The sequence below is a fragment of the Myotis brandtii genome, unplaced genomic scaffold (genome assembly GCF_000412655.1).
Source record: "Myotis brandtii unplaced genomic scaffold, ASM41265v1 scaffold339, whole genome shotgun sequence".
NCBI lineage: Eukaryota > Metazoa > Chordata > Mammalia > Chiroptera > Vespertilionidae > Myotis > Myotis brandtii.
In genome coordinates, this window is record NW_005363061.1 from 682,877 (window position 1) to 705,315 (window position 22,439).

The 22,439-nt window shown below is 39.8% G+C and overlaps 1 protein-coding gene across 2 annotated transcripts in view; it reads left to right on the plus strand.

The window, feature by feature from the left end:
- Positions 1-21,667, plus strand: part of SLC25A17 (solute carrier family 25 (mitochondrial carrier; peroxisomal membrane protein, 34kDa), member 17) — a 38,521-nt gene extending 16,854 nt beyond the window's left edge. For both annotated transcript variants that reach the window (XM_005871376.2, XM_014543840.1), the window contains 7 exons: positions 124-190; positions 1,841-1,992; positions 13,267-13,383; positions 14,869-15,014; positions 15,100-15,195; positions 17,436-17,518; positions 20,310-21,667. In XM_005871376.2, the coding sequence (XP_005871438.1) occupies positions 124-190; positions 1,841-1,992; positions 13,267-13,383; positions 14,869-15,014; positions 15,100-15,195; positions 17,436-17,518; positions 20,310-20,457 (809 nt within the window). In that variant the 3' untranslated portion in view covers positions 20,458-21,667. The remainder of the gene's footprint in view (positions 1-123; positions 191-1,840; positions 1,993-13,266; positions 13,384-14,868; positions 15,015-15,099; positions 15,196-17,435; positions 17,519-20,309) is intronic.
- Positions 21,668-22,439: the final 772 nt, after the last annotated feature.

Sequence of the window (22,439 nt, forward strand, 5' to 3'; positions counted from 1 at the left end):
TCAACCTACCCCTGCCCCCCCCCAAGAAATAAATTTCTTTTGTCACATCTTTTACTTTGGGTATTAGGTATTGAATTAAAATGCTATGATCCATGAATAACAGACATATTTTTCCTCTTGTAGTTGATGAGAAAAGAAAGTCCAAAACTACACACATGGTGCTCCTGGAGATCATTAAAGAAGAAGGCCTGTGAGTACTATCACCTTCATCTTTGTTAGAAAAGCACCTCCCTAGGAGATTCACAGGCCTACACTCCTTTCTATACGTTCTCATAGCCTTATAGTGTGAATTTGTAATTAGCTGACTGGTACGTACAAGTCCTGTGGTTCGCCATTTTGAATCTTGATTGTAGAGTCTTCCATGAAATCAATATTTTGTTTTTTGTACAGTAAACTGAAGAAGGTAATAGTTGTGTAGTTCATTCCTATCAGGTGCATCTAGGTTATGTACTACTTTTAACTTTTTATTTGGAAATAATTTCAGATTTACAAAAAGTTGCAAAACTTGATTACTAGTATGTGCTTTACCCAGATTCACCTATTGTTAACACTTTTTTTTTGTTTTGTCATTGGCTCATGCATTCTTTCCTCCTTTCCTCTCTCCTTTCCTTTCTCTCTGTACCACACACACACTATACACAGATTTTTTTCAAATTATTTTAGAATAAGTTTCATACATCAAAACCCTTTACCCTTATGACATTGACTTTTTTAAAAGTTTTTTTCAATATGTTTTTATTGATTTTTAAAGAGAGAGGAAGGGAGGGAGAGAGAAACATCGATGTAAGAGAGAAACATGGATCAATGGTTGCTTCCTACATTTACCCCCACTGGGGATCAAGCCAGTAACCCAGGCATGTGCTCTGACTGGGAATTGAACTGGCGACCTTTCGGTGCACAGGATGACACTCAACCAACTGAGTCGCACAGGGCTGCCATTGACACTTTTAAAGAATATAGTCAGTCTTCCTCCCACTTTTAAAAAATAAAATGCTGCTTATTTTAAGTCTGCCTCATGTTTCTTCATGATTAGATGAGGCTATGTATTCTGGGCCTCATCTTTATTAGTTATTCATGATTTTTTAAAAATATGATAAGAATCATTTATTGACTGCCTCCTACCCATCCCCTACTGAGGATCATGATCCAGCCTGAAGCTGGGGCATGTGCCCTGACCGGGAATCTAACTGTAACCTCCTGGTTCAGAGGTCAATGCTCAACTACTGAGCCACACCGGCTGGGCTAATCATGATTTTTTAGATTTGAGTTAGCCACTGAATAATTTTATGTTTCCTCTGTTGCAATTATAAGCACTCTCTGAGCAGTTACTTTAGTTAATATCAATATAGACTCAGAAATTTCTGTTTTACTAGTGATTAACAATTGATTACTATACTTTATTATTTTGGTGCTCAAATTATTCCAGGTTTGACCAGTGGGAATCCCTTAGTCTGGTTCCTATACTCTTATAATATGTCCTCACCACTTTTTTTGCACTTATATTCTATATTTACTTTATTTTAAATATTATTGCCCTGTAATAAAATGTGAATGATGCTGTATTAGCTAACAGCCATGAAGAAATTATCTTTAGTATTACTAAAGGAAAGCAGTAAATCAGCCATGGAAAGTTTATTGTTTCTTTGGTGTCATTGGTGCTAGAAAAGATTTCTTGGTTTGGGCATCCTTCAAAATGTAAGATGTGTATAGTGTAAAGTACATTGTAGTGTAGGAGTGAACTTTGAAAATATGTGAATGATAATCAGCCTTTCCTAGGACTTAACTCATTTCTAGTGGCTTTTGTCCATCATCTTTATTTTACTTATTGTTTTTTCCCTAGCCTGGCCCCATATCGAGGGTGGTTTCCAGTTATCTCCAGCCTCTGCTGCTCCAATTTTGTCTATTTCTACACTTTTAATAGCCTCAAAACAGTCTGGGTCAAAGGTCAACATTCTACTACTGGAAAAGATCTGGTGGTTGGATTTGTTGCAGGTAACAAAATTTTCTGAGCATAAAATATTGTTATATTTTAACACTTATTTTGTCCATATATCCTCTATGAGGTTATTTTAGCACAGAGTTATGCTACAAAGAATATAATTAGTTTTCTGACTTGGCTGTGTGTGTGTGTGTGTGTGTGTTAAAAGCACATAACATAAAATTTACCATCCTAATAATTTTAAACTGTATACTTTAGTAGTAAGTTTCTGTACATTGATGTGAAACTGATCTCCAGAACATTGTCATCTGACAAATGCGAAACACTAGACCCATTAAACAACTCCCCTTTCCCTCCCCCAGCCCCTGGTAACCACCATTCTACTTTCATTTGACTACTTTAGATGCCTCATATAAGTGGAATCATACAGTATTTGTATTTTTGTGACTGGCTTATTTTACTCAGCATAATGCCCTCAAGGTTCATTCATTTTATAGGATATAAAAGGATTTCCTTCCTTTTTAAGGCTGAGTAATATTCTGTTGTATGTGTATATACCACATTTTGTTTATCCATTCATCTGTTGATGAACATTTAGGTTGTTTCCACCTCTTGGCTACTGTGAATAGTTGCTGATATGAAAATGGGTTGTGCAAATACCTCTTTGAGTCCCTGCTTTCAATTCTTTTGGATATTTACCCAGCAGCTCTTTTTTAAATTTTGTGAGGAACCACCATCCTGTTTTCCACAGCAGTTGTGCCATTTTATAATCCCACCAGCAGTGCACAGCGGTTCCAGTTTCTCCACATCCTCGCCAACACTTGTTATTTTGTTGTTGTTTTTTTGTTTTTGATAGAAGCCATCCTAATGAATATGAAGTGACATTTCACTCTGGTTTTGATTTGCATTTCTCTCATTTTTCATTTGCTTGTTGGCTTTTCATAAATTGAGTTATTGATTTTTTTCTTGTTGAGCTGTAGGTATGTCTTCTTTATATATTCTGGATATTAGCCCTTATCAGATATATGATTTGCAAATATTTTCTAAACTGCGTCCAGCACGGCCAGTGATGAACTTGAGGAGGGGCGGTGAAGGATTAAAGAAAATAAACGAGAATACAGTTGGGGCCAGGTGGATCACTGTGCCTGTATGAGGACACAGTCACACAGTCTGTAAGCGAGTCTTTATTTTATAGTCAGATCACACAAAGCAAAACAAGGGCAAGATGTTTACAGTGTTCTTGCGAATTTCAAATCTGCTTCTTTCCTGTTGTTGCCATTCTCTGAACTCTGTCAAGCTTTGTTTAGGCAGCATTGCTGTACCTCCCTCAGCCCATATCCCTTAGCTACCTAGGACTGCAGGGTCGGACTGTAAGGTCAAGCTTACAACCATGGCTTTTTGGCTATAATTGTGCTGGGAGGGCTTTGCCCTCCAGGCTGGGACTTGTATGTGGCTTTGCCACAAGTCAGTCTGAGGCTTGATCCTGTCCGAACACTGTAGCCACTCTCCACAATTTTCTCCTATTTTATAGGCTGCCTTGCACTCTGTTGATTATATTATTTGATACTCAAAAGTTTTTGTTTGAGTTTTAAGTTTGTACTATTTGTCTTATTTTTGCTTTTTTGCTTGTGCTTTTGGTGTCATTTCCAAGAAATCATTGCTGAGTCTAATATCATGAAAGCTTTTCTCCTATGTTTTCTTCTGGGAGTTTTATAGTTTTAGGTCTTACTTTTATGTTTTCATCCACTTAGATGTATAATAATAGTCTGCATATTTGCCTTTATCTTTTACTAGGTCGTGAACCACTTAAAGGCAGAGATTAGAGTCAATTTTTGTATGTGGTATAAGATAAGAGTCCAATTTCATTCTTTTGGGTGTAGATAATCCAGTTTTTCTAACACCATTTGTTGATGATACTGTCCTTTCCCCATTGAGTGGGTCTTGGCACCCTTGTGGAAGATCCATTGACCATATACACAAATGTTTATTTCTGAGCTGACTTTGCTTATTTTTATCTTTTTAATCCAGAGAGGAAGATAAGTTATCCCTGTTTAGCAGCCTGTACCCAGAATATATGGAAGTTAAGGTTTCTTTTTAAAAAAAAGAGGGATTTCAATAACTTCCTTGCTTATTTTCCATATATATATATACATACACACACACACACACACACACACACACACACACACACACACACTCTTAAACTGGGGTTCACATGAGATGTTTACATGTTAACATGAACAGGACTGGCTACATAATTTGCAGTGCCCAGTACAAAATGAAGATATGGGACTCCTTGTTCACAATTTAGTAAGCATTTCAAGATGGATGACACCAAAGCATTAGACAGGTTGCACACCCATGAAGCCCACACTGAGTATGAAAGCATTTAGTCAAATGTGACAAAGGTATTTATTGCACAGCCCTAGGTAGTTTGTATCATAATAGTTGTTGATGCTTTAAAGGGTTCATAGCAGGATGAGAGGTCACTTTTGGCTGCGGGGAGAGGGGGGTATCTTTTTAAAAATATGTGTGTGTGTGTGTGTATATATATATATATACACACCGGTTGCCACCTACTCGTCCCCTACTGGGGATCGAGCCCACAACCTGGGCATGTGCCCTTGATCAAAATTGAACCGTGACCTCCTGGTTCATAGGTTGACACCCAACCACTGAGCAACAGCGGCCAGGCGGGGCGGGGTGGGGGGGTGGTATCTTATACAAACCAATGGCTCTTGAATTAAGCCTTAATAGGATTAGGCTTAATTAGTAACATTTATAGATGAATAATGACAGTTTCCTGATGAAGGGAATGATAGGGAATTGAGAAAATCCAGGACTATGTTTAGAACAGTGAGTTCTCTTAGTTAATGAGTGAAGTGAGTATAGGAACATGAGCAATAAGATTGTAGAGGTGAGTAGGAGCTAGATTTTAGAAGGCTTTGGATCCTTGTTATCTGAGACTTCAGAGCTACTAGGGAACCATTAACCTGGTATTGTGAGTATTTAGTTACTGTCTGCCTCTACTTAGTGGAATAGCTCAATGCTTACTCTACTGTATATTAATAGTCTGCATATTTGTCTTTATCTTTCAGTAGGTAGTGAACCGCTTAAAGGCTGAGATTACATTTTTGTTATCTCTTCATCCCTAGTGTTTTAACACAGTGTCTAGTACATGGAAGGTATTGATTAATTGTTGAACAAATGAATGAAATTTAAAGACCTGCTCCTCCTGTATCCTGCAGTTTACTAAGTGGCAACTCTAGTCTTCTACTTGCCCTACCAGAGATCTCAAATTCATCCTCTCTCTCTCTGACCCCACTTCCAGTCTATGAGCAGATCCTATTGCCTCTCTCTCCATATGGTATCCAGTGCAGCCACTTGTCTTCACTATGACCTGAATCCAAACCACCATAAAATCTTGACTGGATTATCTTCAGAGCCTCCTGCACTGATGTCCTGCTTTCAATTTTGTCCCCTTTAATCTGTCTTCAACATAACAGCCAGTGTGATCATGTTAAAACAAAAGCAAGATCATATTTTTTCTCAAAGCCCTCCAGTTGCTGCTTCCCATCTTGCTCAGAGTAAAAGCCAAAGTCCTTACCTTGTCCTACAATGCCCAGTATGACCTGGCCCTCCTAGTCTTCTCTTCACTCACACCACTGCACCACACTGCCTCTTCTCTTTGAGCACCACTGGCATGCTTCTGCCTCCGGGCCCATGTGCCTGCCCTTTCCTCTGCCTGGCAACTGCCTGTCTCACTCCTTCACCTCCTTTAAGGTCTTTCCCCCAAAATGGCCACCATGTCTGAAATAGACACCTCAGTAATCTGCTAAAATTTTCTCCTTAACTCTTATTCTCTAACATCCTACATATTTTACTTATCTTGTCTCATTACAACATTAAAATGTAAGCTTCATGAGGACAGGGATTTTCTTTTTTATTTACTGCTCTATCGTCAGCACCTAGAACAGAGTTGATCACATGCTAGACACACAATATATATTTGGTGAGCAGACCATGAATGAATGACTTGCAGAAGAAAGACTGTACTTGTTCTATATTACCCAAAGGAATTGGGCCAGGATAACAGTACACATAAAGTCATTTCAGAGTTGCTAATTCATATCTTGGGTAAAAATCATTTACTAGCTAATGTCATATATGTTTCCAGTTGTTTAAGAAGATAGACTTAATATCAATAAAAATAACATTTCTAACAGGGCTTAGAAAAAAATAGATCATTGGGGTAAGAGTTGTCTTTTGAAACTTTCAAAAATAAAGTGAATAATCACTTAGTGATTGGATTAGAACAGTGGTTCTCAACTGAGGCTGATTTGACCCACAGGGACCATATGGAAAATGTCTGGAGATAGTTTTGGTTGTCACAACTGGGGGATGCTACTGGCATCTCGTGAGTAGAGGCCAGGGAAACTGCTAACCATCTTACACAATAGCACCCCTCACACACACCCACATAAAGAATTATCTGGCCCAAAATGTCAGTAGTGTCACAGTTGAGACCCTTGGTCAAAAGAGTTTCTGAAGGTAGTGAATTCCTTGGAACTTACTTTTGTGAGTTTTAAACTTCTCCTTATAACATTTTTTATATCTTAATACCTATGCATTCTTACAATAATTAGAATAGCTTTTACTTCCTTCTTTGAGCCCTATCATTGTATTATAATCACTGTAGAAATAAGTTTCCTTATTTCCAAGGAAAACTAGGAACAGTACAGGGGTGGGCAAAAGTAGGTGTACAGGTTGTAAGTATGCAAAACAGAGTTTTTTCTTGTATTATTATAATCATAACCTGCATGTCTTTTTTCTTCTTCTTTTTTTCTTTTTTTAAAAATATATTTCTTTATTGATTTCAGAGAGGAAGGGAGAAGAAGAGAGAGATAGAAACATCAGTGATGACAGAGAATCAATGATCGGCTGCCTCCTGCATGCCCCCCACTGGGGATGGAGCCCACAACCCAGGCATGTGCCCCTGGCTGGAATCGAACCTGGGACCCTTCAGTCCACAGGCTGACGCTCTATCCACTGAGCCAAGCCAGCTAGGGCGATAACCTGCATGTCTTTTTTCATACAAACAACTGTAAACCTCTTTTTGCCCCCCATTGTTATTCAAATTCTTCTTGAAACTTAGAAATTTATTTAATTAATTAATTTATTTTCACAGAAGAAAACCCATGTAGCTTGATACCCTGGGGAAGAATTTGGGAAAACCTTACAAATAACTTAAATGAAGAAGATACTGACCATTTTTATGCAATTGGGATTTTTAAAAATAACTATTTTTGAATGCCAGTGATGTTATCGTTGTTGTGACAGTTCATGTTCATATTCCTGCCCTCCAGCCTTACCTCTGGTAAGGCAGATTTGTTCCTTTTGTATATCTAGTTGCATTCTTTCATAGGGAGACAAGTGGTTAGATTTATGGTCTTGATCTGCCATTTTCTTTTTTTTTAAATATGTATTTTATTGATTTTTAGAGAGAGAGGAAGGGAGAGGAATAGAGAGATAGAAACATCATCGATCAGCTGCCTCCTGCACGCCCCTACTGGGGATCAAGCCCGCAACCCCGGGCATGTGCCCTGACTGGGAATCGAACCAGTAACCTCCTGCTTCCTGGGTCACCACTCAACCACTGAGCCACACCAGCTGGGCGTGATCTGCCATTTTCTTATGTCAGGGGTCATTGTGCACATTTCCCAGAAGTGCACTTCACTTTTGTTTTCTCTCATTACCGAAGGAGACTCACTACTGATAAACTATTTGTATTGCAGATTTCAGAAGTAAATAGCTGTGTTTTAATTATTCCTTGAATCAGTGAATAATTTTAGTGAGCGGGTTCAGTTATTATTTTTCATGTCTTAATTTTGGTTCTGTTTACCTGTAAATGATTTTTACAACAACAACAACAACAAAAAAAGAAGACAAAGAAAGAAAATAGAACCATTTGAATTGGAAAAAAATCAATCTCCTGTCATGAAGTATTAGTACCCTGTATTCGAGTCTTTGAGCTGAAGTCACAGCCACAGCCTGGCACTAGAAAAAGACTTTTCTATACAGACTCATAAACAATCAGGCAGCATTCTTTATCCTTTAGCCTTATCTTTAATGCTTTAGTAAGAGTTAGAATCACTCATCATGACCATTTATAGTTGTTTTTCCAACTTGAAATGTTGTCCTTTGCTTGATAACAGAGGGTGTAAGTTTCCAATAAAGTTTCGGATCCTCAAGTATTTTGAGTGCCTTTTCCAAGAACTCATAAAATTATAGTGTTTAAGAAATACCTCTCTATCTATTTTGGCTTAGAGGATGAACAGAGTACTTGAACTTCTCAGATAAAAAGCTTTGAAATACAAAATGTTCTTACAAGGATTTTATATTCTCTTAAAATGATGTAGTGCATTTTTGTACTTGAGATTGTCCTTAGGACCCTCTTAGTCTTTCAACTCGTGTTAATAAAAGGAATATGAAAACAGAATTTTAAATAATGGTTAAATATTAATCTTGGCTGCCTTGCCTCTGACATGTTTTCTGTGTGCCTACCCCTTGAATAGAACATGAAGGAAATTTTGATTTCTAAAGAATTTATTTAATAGGCAACCTATTTTATTTGTTTAGAAATGTATGTAGTGCTACCCTAATTGGTTTGGCTCAGTGGATAGAGCCTTGGCCTGCGAATTGAAGGGTCCCAGGTTCGATTCCGGTCAAGGGCACGTGCCTGGGTTGCGGGCTCGATACCCAGTCTGGGGATGTGCAGGAGGCAGCCAATCAATGGTTCCCTCTTATCATTGATGTTTCTATCTTCCTCTCCCTCTCTCTTCCTCTCTGAAATCAATAAACATATATATATATATATATGAAAGGTATGTAGTGCTAGATAGACATGAGCAGAGCAAGGACAATGGGCCCGGTACAGAAACTCACCAGGGTAGAAAGCCCCAGATGCCTAGCAAGGGGCAAAATTGGGAAAACAAGAACCTTGCCTCCAAGGTAACCTATCTTCCCCTAGCACAGTGGTCAGCAAACTCATTAGTCAACAGAGCCAAATATCAACAGTACAACGATTGAAATTTCCTTTGAGAGCCAAATTTTTTAAACTTAAACTATATAGGTAGGTACATTGTTATTAACTTAATTAGGGTTCTCCTAAGCTGGCCTTTGCTAAAAAAGTCCTCAATCTGATTGAGGTACGTTCGCTGAGGTCGACCCCTTCCAACTCTCCCATCCACACTCGTCTTGTATACTTGTTTCGTCTATCTCCTTTCGTTTATCCTCTCTATATGTCCAAACCATCTCAACATACCTTTCTCAATTCTCGACACTACATCTTCTTTCACTCCACAATGTTCCCTAAAATTAACTTAATAAACTTTACTTAAAGTTTTAAGTCAACTTCGAACTGTACGTGCGTGCCCGCATGTGGTATTTTGTGGAAAAGCCACACTCAAGGGGCCAAAGAGCCCATGTGGCTCCTGAGACGCAGTTTGCCAACCACTGTCCTAGCATATCCGTGCTCATGCAGTTTAGACCTCCTGACCTTTTCCTCCCTAAAGATTACATCCAAGCCTCAGTTGTATTTCAGCCCCAGGCCCAGAAAAGCAGCAAAACCAGACCAGCAACCCCGTGGCTGACCTCAGGACCAGCTGATTGATTGGTTGGCACCACCCATGTCCTGGTGCCAGCCAATCAATCAGTGGAGACCACAACCCTGAAAGGACATACCTGGAAAGCTGCTGAATATTCTATTACCATCTCCCCTGGGACCGCCCCTAAAATCTCCACCCTTAAAACCCTTTGGCTGGAGGGAGCACACCTGTGCCTTTCCCTTTCCCTCCCTCCCCAGACCCTCCAAGGATCACTACCTTGTCATTCCCTTCTCCCTCTCCTTCCCCCACAGGCATGCATCCCCTAACCTCTAAGGGACCCCATGAGACTTGCAACCAGGGGAGCAATGGGCAGCAGCAGCTCATCCCAGGCTAACCCCCTGAACCTGTCTCCAAGGCCCCCTTCTCTTTGACTTCTCAGTGAGCCAAAGCAGCCCAGCCTAGGCTTTTGTGTTGCCTAAGTATATTTTTCCTGCCATCATCGACCCTATGTCCCCTTGGCTCATGCTGTGCAGCCCTTTCCTTTGGATATCCCATCCTCCATCTCTTTTCTCTAAATAAATTAAAATTTTCTTTAATCACCATCTGAGATGGCTATTTAGCCTCCCTGTACATACCATCACACCGTCCATGTTAATCTTTCCTGTACACTGTGCCTGCCTACAGTATCCATGACTCTTGTGATCTCTGCTTCTGAACACTCCTGACTTCATCTATAAAAAATGCAGTTTGCTCAGTAGTACTTTTTAGTCTGGTTTTGCTGGCTGTTGATTTTTCTGTTAAGTGATGTGTACTATGCATTGAATAGGAATCCTATATAATAAAAGCCTAATATGCTAAGTGTCCGGTTGTCTGGTCGGCCATTCAACCAATCAAAGCGTAATATGCTAATGATATGCTAAGGCCACTGAACCGCTCGCCATGACGTGCGCTGACCACCAGGGGGCAGACAGTTGACCGGTCAACCAGTCGCTATGACATGCACTGACCACCAGGGGGCAGATGCTCTGACTGGTAGGTTAGCTTGCTGCTGGGGTCCAGCCGATCAGGACTGAGTGAGACAGGCCAAACATGCCCTGGAGCCCTCCCGCTGTCCCTCCCCTTAACAGAAAAATCAATAGCCAGCAAAACCAGACTAAAAAGTACTACTGAGCAACCTCCCCTTGTCCCTCCCCGACCCTGATTGTGCATTGGTGGGGTCCCTTGGCCTGGCCTGCACCCTCTCGCAATCTGGGCTGGGGGACCCCCACCCCTCCGAGTGCATGAATTTCGTGCACCGGGCCTCTAGTACAGTGATGGCGAACCTATGACACACGTGTCAGAGGTGACATGTGAACTCATTTTTTTGGTTGATTTTTCTTTGTTAAATAGCATTTAAATATATAAAATAAATATCAAAAATATAAGTCTTTGTTTTACTATGGTTGCAAATATCAAAAAATTTCTATATGTGACACGGCACCAGAGTTAAGTTAGGGTTTTTCAAAATGCTGACACGCCGAGCTCAAAAGGTTCGCCATCACTGCTCTAGTACATTATAAAGTCTGGGCAAATGGGCCTGTATTGATATTCTTTTATCTTTGCCTCTTGGGCACTGGTGCTTTTAAAAAATGAGACCAGCAGGAATCTCTGGTTAAGACTTACTCAGATTATGATCAATGCCTGAAGTGACAATGTATGAATATATTGAGTCCTAACTAATGACAACTTCTTGGTGGAATGCCACTCTATAAAAATATGACAAATACAGCTCATAAAATTATTTGATAATGTCTTTTATTTTGAGAAATATGTTCCCATAATGCTTCCAAGAGAGCAGTAGCAAAATATTTTACTTTTGCTCTGTATGCAACAAATGAAAACAATTTTAATATCTTGGCTGTCACACAGGCTTATTCTTGGTTAGACTGTATTTTCAGTGTACAGTGGAACCTTGGTTCTTGAACTTAATTTGTTCCAGAAGGCTGTTTGAGAAACGATTTGTTCGAAAACCAATCATTTTTTCCCATTAGAAATAATGTCAATTGAATTAATCCATTCCAGACCCTTAAATGGTTTTCTGTTTTAAACTTTCTAACGTACTGTTTAATCTATAAGCAAATACTTCTTTTCCTAAATTTATCGAACCACCCTCTACTAGCCTTGAATGAATCACTTTCAGCACTCGTTCCAGGGGGGTAGCATCTTGCTTTTTCACGTAGCATTGCCTCTGAAATTGTAACCAGCTAACTGCTTTACACTTATCCAAATCAACAACAGTTTTTTTCCACCTCTTCAGTAGCCTGTGATCACTGTTTTATGAGCACTTTCACACCCTTAGCAACTTCAGCACACTTGATGGCCTCTTTATGTTTTAAAATTGCGATAAGTGTACATTTCACCAGCAACAAAAGCAAACAAAACACACAAGACATTAAAATATTCACAGCACGCTTTCCTGATTTCCTGAGATGTTCACAAAGGAGGTTTAGCAGTAAACTGACTCGAATTTTCTCCTTTGTGGCCTGAGAGATGTTTTTGTCATGCTGATGTGTCAGCATGAAAGGGTTGTCAGGTTGAGAACTGAAGTTCTGTTAGAAAACTGAGACCTTTTTTCCTATGAACAACTTGATGAAGAAACAGATTGTTCCAGATGGGAAACATTCGAGAACCGAGGTTTGACTGTAGTATGTTTTGAGATTCCTTAAATCAAAACCTTCTTTCTCCTATTGTGTTTAAATGACTTTTAGTAAAAGCGATTTCTCTTCCTTAGGATTGCAGCTCTTGGTTCTTCACAGCGTGACTAGGGCCAGATAGCTCCATGTATGGTTGTTTGATGAGTTTGTTCATAGGTTCATTTGTTCAATATTTATTTGACGAGTATTTATAAAGTATATACCATGTGTCAGGCGCTTTGTTACAACTCTGTTTTGGTGTGTGTTTTCTTAATCATTTCAGGACTGATGAGGAATATATTAATATCTCAAGATGGTGTTAAATTGGGATTATGTGTTTTCAAAAAGAAGCATCTGAATCATTGTATTGTTCCACTCTGAGGCAACCTTGGGGGGCCATGATCCCCATTCTTAAGCTTGTAAGGATCATGATGCTTGCAAAAGCTGTTTCAGGTGTTTTATGACAGTTCATAACTACTGCTTGCTGCCTGCCTGTCCTAATCCCCTAAGTGATGAGGAACTCTTTTGTAATCATCTAGTCACTGTCAAAGCACTTTCCAATGTCACCACTTGTCACCCATTATACCAGATTCATACCCACTTAAAACCATGTAAACTACTTATGAGAGAATTATTAATTGTGTGTTTTATCTGATGTTGTCATGGACTTAGCATGTGATCAATAAACCACTTGTCTCTTAAAGCTGTTTTTGAAAAATTGTATTTAAAACTATATCAAAATTGCTACTTTGGATGCTATATAAATTGACAGATTACCTCCTGTTACACAAATAAGGAAACTTACTACTCATTTCATGTGGAGAGGTACTACTGCCAGCCATTTGCCATCAGCAAGTCTTCTGAATTGCTTCTAACAGTAGTGGCTTGTGTTGTACCCTGGCACAAAGAGACACCGTACCTTGGGTCTTCTAGTAGGTCAGTGGCAGAAGAATAAATGAAACATTGGTATGTAGCTTCAATATAAGATAGCAAAGCTCCAAAGGTTACATTTTGCTTTCTCTTTGTCTCTCCCTCTTTCTTTTTAAAGGAGTGGTGAATGTGTTGCTGACAACCCCACTCTGGGTAGTAAACACCAGACTAAAGCTGCAAGGGGCAAAATTTAGGAATGAAGACATTGTACCAACCAACTACAAAGGTATTATTGGTAAGTGTCTCTGTGTGAGTTTCTATTTAAGGGTTTTCTTTGGAATTTATTGCCACAATAATCCTATATAATAAAAGGCCAATATGCAAATCGACCGAAAGGTGGAATGACCGGTCACTATGACGCGCACTGACCACCAGGGGGCAGACGCTCAATGCAGGAGCTGCCCCCTGATGGTCAGTGCACTCCCACAGGGGGAGCGCTGCTTAGCCACAAGCTGGGCTCATGGCTAGCGAGCGCAGCAGCAGTGGCGGAAGCCTCTCCCACCTCTTCAGCAGCGCGCTAAGTCGTCAGTCAGACATCCCTCGAGGGCTCCCGGACTGTGAGAGGGCGCAGGCAGGGCTAAGGGACATCCCCCCCTCAGTGCACTAATTTCGTGCACCAGGCCTCTAGTGTTATATAAAAGACAACCTCAAATCTCAACATTCAGTAGTAAGCATTTGTTTAGTTTAGCTCATGTGTCTTAGAATTGACAGGGATTTGACTCCTCTAGGCCAACCCCAGACAGGGAGTCTCAGCTCCACGTGTCTCATCACCTTTCTGGCACCAGCTTGAGCATATTCTTCTCTTGGTAATGGTAATGCACAAGAGGACACACCCAGTTGTACAAGCATACTTCGAGTCCCTTTTTGAATCTTGACTGCTAACATCCTGTTGGCCAAAGCATATTACATGGCCAAGCTCAAAGACATGGGGTAGAGAAGTAACTACTGCCTTGGAGTGTGGGTGGGAGGGGTTGAATATATCTGAAGAATAATCTACTGTATTTTTCTCCCTAGTGTTAGCTTTAGATAAAGATACCAGGTTAATGTCTGCTATCTATGAGCGTCTGCTTTCTAATAGTATCACACTGCCAGGCTCTCTTTTCCTGTGTTTGCAATGACAGTGATTTTCTTACAAGTCAGTCCTATAAAATGGACTCCAAGGAACTATGTTATCATTTGTTTTACTGGCCTTTGTTGTGAAACACATAGGCTATCAGTTCACAATTCTCTGTAATACAGAGTTTCCAGTGTTGGTGATTAATTAGGAACACTTGACATTCTGACTCCAGATTGTCAAAAGGAGTTCCCTGATTGAAGCTGTCTCTCAATAACTTAGTAATGTCAGTATCTGATAATAATCAAAAAGTAGTTAACTGATGAACTTGCCCCTAAAATATCATTACAAGAAGGAAATTTTATATATATATATTTGATTTCAGAGAGGAAGGGAGAGGGAGAGAGAGATAGAAACATCAGTGATGAGAGAGAATCATTGATCGGCTACCTCCTGCACGCCCCACACTGGGGATTGAGCCCACAACTCGGGCATATACCCTGACTGGGAATTGAACCATGACCTCCTGATTCATAGGTCAACGCTCAACCACTGAGCCATGCCAGCTGGGCAAGAAGGAAATCTTGATAGAACCATTTGAACAGAATTCGCCTTGTCTTCTCTAGTTATGGGATTGTCATCAGATGTCCTTGATTTCTTGCTTAGATGCTTTTCAACAGATCATTCGAGATGAAGGAATCTTGTCTTTATGGAATGGCACGTTTCCCTCCTTGCTGCTGGTTTTCAATCCTGCCATCCAGTTCATGTTCTATGAAGGTTTAAAACGGCAACTTTTAAAGAAAAGAATGAAGGTAATACTGATTTTGAAAGCAGCAAACAGTAATCTCCTGTTCTTGTTGTTTGGATTGACATGATTCGTCTTTCTTTGCTTTCCAGCTTTCTTCTTTGGATGTGTTCATCATTGGTGCAGTAGCCAAAGCAATTGCCACCACAGTTACCTATCCCATGCAGACGGTCCAGTCAATTCTGAGGGTGAGTGCTGGGGTTCTTCCTGCATTTAGTCAAACAGCATTCTAAAATACGTGGTTTCTCTGTTAAAAGCAAGTTAAGCATTCCTCATTCATTTTCCCATTTGTCTTATATTCTAACCAGGCTGGCTCTCACTTGGTGTCCTATTTGATTTGGAACAAAGTTTACATTTGCAATTTCTTAAGTAACATAGTGTCTCAGAAAACCCAAATGTAGAGGAAGGTTCTTGACTCAGGAAAGTATAAGTTTGCATCCTTCTCATTCACGTTAATTTGCTTGGTGCCCAGGGCAGATTATTCTTTGCAAAATCAGAGGTTGATTCCTGTAGTTTGTTATAGAGGAATTAATGGTTTTGCTTTTTTTTTTACTGCTCCAGTCAACAAAAGAGAAATTTTATTGAGGCCCCAGGGTCACAGTTCAGCCGGAAGGCTGCCCTGTTGGCCTGAGGAAGTGGTGGAGGGCCTTATTTAACTTCTTCTTGGGGCACAGGTTGTTGGTGTGCAGGCAGGTGTAATCTTGTTGCAGTTATACTTGTAGGCTAGCTGGCGGAGGGAGGGTTCGATGATGCCACCCCTCAAACAAAGCACCAAGTGCAGGGTGAACTCTCTGAATATTGTAGTCTAAGAGAGTGTGGCCATCCTCCAGTTGTTTGCCTGCAAAAATCGGACACTGTTGGTCAGGCAGGATGCCCTCCTTGTTTTGGATTTAGCTTTGACATTCTCAATGGTGTCACTGGGCTCAACCTCAAGGGTGATGGTCTTGCCAGTCAGGGACTTCACAAGATCTGCATCTCTGCGTCTGCTAATGGTTTTGCTTTTTTGGACACTTCCAAATTTCTGGGTTATTCATTGAAATGTTTATTAAGTGCCCGCTCCGTGTGAAGATCTGGGTACACATGATGAAGAAAATAGTCATAATCCCTGCCTCCACAGAGGTCATTGAGGAGAGAGTGAGCAAGTAAATAAGCAAAATAAATACAAACTGAGAAGATAACTACAAAGAAAGTAAGCAGCATTCTGTGACTTGGTGGAGAGGTGCGTGATGGGGATCTCCTTAGATAGAATGGTTGGGATGGGTTCCTCAGAGGAGGCATTATCAAGACTGAAAGTGAGATAAGGATCCAGCTTATCTCGATGCGAAGAGCATTGTAGGTAGAGGGAACTTGATGTGCTAAGAGTTTGGTGAATCCTAGGAACCGAAAGGAGGCCACTGTGGGTGGAGAATGGCTCAGGATGAGTTCGGAAAAGTAGCAGGAAGGTCTAGAGTTTACTCTCAATTCGTGGGAAGCCCTTGAAGGGTTTTACACTAGGGAGTAATGTGTTCTGATTTACAATTGTAGATCAGTGTGGCTATTCTGATGAATTGGTCAGAGGCTAAGAGAAAAGGGGGCTGGGAATCAGGTAGGAGGCCATTTCAGCAGTACAGGTGAGAGGTGATGGTGGCCCAGATGGTGAGATGGTGATGGTAGCAGCGGAGAGGAGAGAGGAGATATGGAAAGAGTTATGATCTGGCCCAGCGGGCGTGGCTCAGTGGTTGAGCGTCGACCTATGAACCAGGATTCCTGGTCAGGGTATATACCCGGGTTGTGGGCTTGATCCCCAGTGTAGGGTGTGCAGGAGGCAGCCGGTCAATGATTCTCTCTCATCATTGATGTTTCTATCTCTCTCTTCCTCTCTGAAATGGAGAAAAAAAATTCAAAGAACTCATCGATGGATAAAATGGGGGTAGTAGTGAGAGTATGTCAGTTCAAAAAATGATAATCTCTTAAAAGTATTTTGACTAATGTACTATTTAAAACAGTACTTAATATAAAGGAATTCAGTAGCATTCAAATAATGTATTTTGACACTTTATCAGATAAACATAACAATGTGAAGAGCTTAAACTTTAGTGGTTCTAACTGGTTAGTACTTATCAGAACTTCTTAAAGGACTGGAAGTTAAGTCGTACATACTATCAATATTTATATCTTCATCATGAGTGCGTATTTTTTCTTTTGAGGTAGAATTTTCCCCATAATTCTCTGTCAAGTGAAAATTCTCTTGCTTGCTTCATTGAAACGTATTTCTTATTTTCACTTATTTCACTGAAACATAGAATATTAATTAAATCTACATACTAATTGGATATTTTTATTACTATATGGTGTGTAAGACATCACTCCCAACAGAATTTCCTCTGCAGGTACAAATTAAGATAAAGAAAGCAGTACTAGACAGTCTTTTTTTTTTCTCCTTCCTCAGTTTGGACGTCACAGACTCAACCCAGAAAACAGAACATTGGGGAGTCTTCGCAATGTTCTCTATCTTCTTCACCAGCGAGTAAGGTGCGTTTTCAACAGCCCCCTCTGCTGGGGAGCGCTTGGATTTGCTGACCTGGCACTACTGCCTTGACAGTGGCAGCCTGGAAACCTCTCCCTTGGATTCTGTGCTCAGACATTTCTCATTTTAGGGGTTTGGTGCAATATGACAGTACTTTGGGAAATTAGGGAAAAGTTCAGGTCCTTGTACTTTGTTATAAATATGCAGAACTCCTGTATAACGGGAACCCTCCAAAATCTTATATAGAGACCATTGTGCTTGAGTGGCATATCCTGTGATCTCTCTCAGAGATAGAAATAAGCAGGAATTATAGAGCAGTAGTCATAGTGAGGAAGGAAGCGGGGAGTAGGGAGAGTAATAACAATTATAATTATGACAGTGATGATGCTGATAAGAGTAACTAACATTTTTGAGTGTTTGCTTTGTGGCAGACACTGATTTTAAAGCTTTATGTGAGCAATATCACTTAATCCGAACAGTAGTCCTGTGAGGCATGTACTTTCGTCATTTCCTTGTTTTGTTTAAAGAAACTGATCATTAGGGACATCAAATAAGGCAGGAGCCTCCTTTGAAAGAGGAAGTGGAATTATAGCTTGGCATTTGAAAAGCTATATTGGAAAACAGCTTGGCATTTTCTTAAAAAGTTAGACACACTGCCCATTGGACCCAGCCATTCCACTTCAAGGTATTGACCCGAGGGACAGGAAATGTGTCTGCACAAAAACTTGTACACAAATGTTAATAGCAGCTTTATTTGTAAGAGTCAAAAACTGGAAACAACTCAAATGTTCATCGTCAGGTGAATAGATACATAAATTGTGATATCTCTGTATAATGGCATACTGAGAAATAAAAAGTAGGAATTATTGATTCATGCAGCAACATGGATGAATCTCAAAATAATTATGCCGAGTGAAAGAAGTCAGACATGGTTTCACTTATATAAAACTTAGAAAATGCAAATCCGTAGTGACAGAAAGCAAATCAGTAGTTACCTGGGGCGGGGGTAGGAGGAGGGAGGGAATGATTACAAAGAGACCCAAGGACACTTTGGGGGTGATGAGATGTTCACTGTCTTGAATGTAGTGATGGTTTTGTGGGTATGTACATCAGTCAAAACTCATCGTAACTTCTGTCCGACTTGGCTACAAGTCTGAGGTTCCCATTCCTCCATCCTCCTGGTATTTGATTATTTGCTAGACTAGAGTGTCTCACAGATCTCAGGAAAACATTTATGTTACCAGTTTATTAAAGGATGTTATGATATCTGAACAGCCAGATGAAGAGCTGCACAGGGTGAGGTCTGGGAGGATCCCATCACAGGAGCATCTGTGCCCATGGAGTTGGAGTGCATCACCCTTCCGGGGCGTGGATGTGCTCACCCACCTGAGAGCTCTTTGAACCCCATACTGTTGGGTTTTATGAAGGCTTCATCATGTGGGCACAATCTGTTCACTCTTTTTCTGGCTCTCTCCCCTCTCTGGAGGATGGAGATGGGGCTGAAAATTCCAAGCTTCTGATCATGGCTTATCCATCCCACCCCCGCTGCACCATCCAGGAGCCCACCAAGAGTCATCTCATTACAATAGAAGACACTGCAATTATTCTGATATTTAGAGAGACTGTCAGGATCCGGGGTCAGAGACCAAATATTAGAACAAGAAATGATCCTGTTGCTCTTATCACTCAAGTAATCACAAGGGTTTTAGGAGCTCTCTGTGCCAGGAACCAGGAACAGAGACCAATATACATACTTTCTGTTATCTCACAGCAGACCTCACCTTGAGAAACACTGAAGTGGACTTTCTTAGGGGAACATAATTCACGTCAATTAATGAACTAGAAATTCATGAGTCAAGGCTTTTCATTGCTATTTATCACATGATTTGCCCCAAATAATAGGTTTCCACACACAGCAAATATAATAAAATATAGCATAGCTTGTGCATGGAGCACTTGATCAGCTGTACTATCTCAGTGCTCATGCTGTATACAGGCCTGGAGTTGCTGATGAACTAGCATATGAGGTCAGTTCACTCTCAACATGCAGCAGCTGTGGAGAAGTTATGATGAGTTTTGACTGATGTTTGCTGAGCTTTTGGTTTTAGCTGAAGCAGTCTTCCCTGTGGTTAGAGCAGTGGTTCTAAATGGCTGGTCTCCACCTGGGAACTTATTAGAAATGAAGATTCTTGAGTCCCATCCCAGGCTTAATACATCGGAAACTCTGGGGATGTGACCCAGCAATCTGTGGTTTAAGGTGATTCTGATGTATGCTAAATTTGAGAACCCCTGGGTTAGAAGACCAAATGTATAGGAAGACTGAAAATCAGGTAGCTTTCACTTTTGTCATTTTGCCTAGTTCTGTTGAAGCTAAAATGATCTAAACCAATTTGCAGTTTTCCTACCATTTAAGGACTGTTAAGTTAAAATAACTGAGTTGGGAGAGTGTTAAAAATCTAAAAGTTCTTAGATCTCAGATCTTGGCATTAAGATGGTTTTAGGATTTGCATCCTATCTGGGATATTGTCAGCATTCTGCTAATTAATGGTGATTATAAAGACAAAGGATTGGTGGCTCATGAATACTGAACTTTAATTGGTCTTCAAGTGCCTTGACAGATAATAAATAGTTGGACAACAGAAGTCTGTTACTATCTAAAACTTCCATTGCTTGTTTTAATTCTGAGGATCAACCTTTGCAAAGTCACTTTCAAAGTAGTGACTGTTTCTCTGATGCAGGAGTTGACTTTTATAAAGAGAATCTTTTATTTTACTTTTCAAACTTCTTTTCTTTTAGGAGATTTGGAATAATAGGACTCTACAAAGGCCTTGAAGCCAAACTGCTGCAGACAGTCCTCACTGCTGCTCTCATGTTCCTTGTGTATGAGAAACTGGTGGCTGCTACCTTCACAGTTATGGGACTGAAGAGTGTATACAAGCATTGAGACACCTTACCCTGCAGAGTGAGGACAGGTGCTCAAGATGGGGGTTTCTTTCTGTGCGAAGAGAAGTGATTCTGTTTTTTACTCTTGCTCTTCCCACCGTGAATTTTTACCCTTGTTGGCTTTAAAAGTATTTAAGGGTAAATATAGAGGATAGCCAACTGAACCTGTCACCAACTTAATTTTTATGATGATTGGTTGAATTTTGTGGGGGAGGTTGGACTGGTGGTCATATGAAGAGAAAGCATTATTGAAAACCTAAAATTTAAAGTTTATAGGATTGATAAGTTTTAATGAACTATTAAGAAAGAATGGACTATTGCTCTCATGTGTAATATTTTCTAGTTAAAATCTTTCTTAAATTTACCAACTGTTCTCTTTCCCTAACCTCTCCCCCAGGTTCTAGAACAAATTTTATGCCATGAAATTCTCCTCATATGCCTTTTATGTGTTAATCTTGTTATTTTCCTCACTGAAAATAATATTATGACTATGTCATGAGAGCATGATTTTATTTTTGTTGGATTTTTTCTGCTTAAGGAAAAGTGTCTTCTTTAGTACATGAGCTATTTATTTGGGGGGAGAAATTAAAATTATTAATCCCAAATGATTCTCTTATAAACTATTTGTAAACATCACTTATTCGTTAGTATTTGACATAATTTTAAAATATTTATTTTGAATCAACTCTTTGATTACGAAAGGCTTGAAGTTTTATGTTTATCCAAACATGCCTCAATCAAGTCAAGCCCCAATAAATTGTCAACACCTTTATTAAGGTATTACATTGGATTGACAGCTACCTGGTAAAAATCACAGAAAAGGGGAAGGGAGCAATTATCTTGTTTCTGCTCTGGAATATTATCTCCCTTTCCAAACTCTTGGAGGAGGCTGTATTTTTTTTTTTTTTTTTACAATAAACATCTGATTGAGATTATTTCTATTGGGAAATATTCCTTAGAGTCCTCTACTCAAAGTGTGGTGTGTCAAGCAGTAGCATTGAGAGCTGGTTGAACATGTAGGCCCAGATCTTCTGAATTATAGTCTGCATTTTAACAAGATCGATAGGTGATTCATACTCACATTAAAGTTGCAGAGACCTTAGCACACCTGACCCAACAGAGGATATGATTGCTTTCAATTATGGAAACCAAGATAAAGATTTTTCTCAAAGGAAAGATGGACTAATGTATTAAAACAACCTCTGAAAAAACTGGGAGTCCTATGTCATTTACTTTTCCCTCATAGCACAGGTTAAGGTGGTAGGACTTGTAGTATGTAGCTAGGAGGGAATTAGACATCTCAAGCCACTTAAGAAACAAACTCTTGACATTAGTAAACTAGTTTTTTGGGTTCCTATGACTTAATTTTTATCCCTATAACAAAATGACAGGCTTTTTATGTATAAATATAATTCACTCAGAATAATAATGAAGTATCTGTGGACTGGTATTTTATTTTGAGAGTAGAAATGTCTCTTATTTTTCCTCTGGCCACTTTGGAAATTTCAAAATATGTGATTATCAAACTAGTAATAATCTATATTATAAAAGGCCAGTGACTGTAATGCCATAACAACCAAATGACCAGTCCAGGAGGTGCATTGATGGGTCTGGGTCTCGCGTGATTTCGCCCGCTGGGCCTCTAGTTGAAAGATCATTGTGTTGTTCTAGAAAACAAGAACTGGGAGGAGCTACTAACTGGGGACTAGACTGAATACTCATCCTCTATTTAAAACAGAATGGTAGGCAGAATTGGCCCATTACTACTTTTTATTTTACTTAAGGTTTCTGAGTATCTGTGGTGGGGCTTGGGTGGAAAGCACAGAATTGATTTTGATTTTTATGCAGGAGAAGAATGATCATAAAGGTACCATGTGTACTTTTGTTTTTGTTTTAATTATACAGTTCGAAGCACAGAATTGATTTTGATTTTTATGCAGGAGAATGATCATAAAGGTGCCATGTGTACTTTTGTTTTTGTTT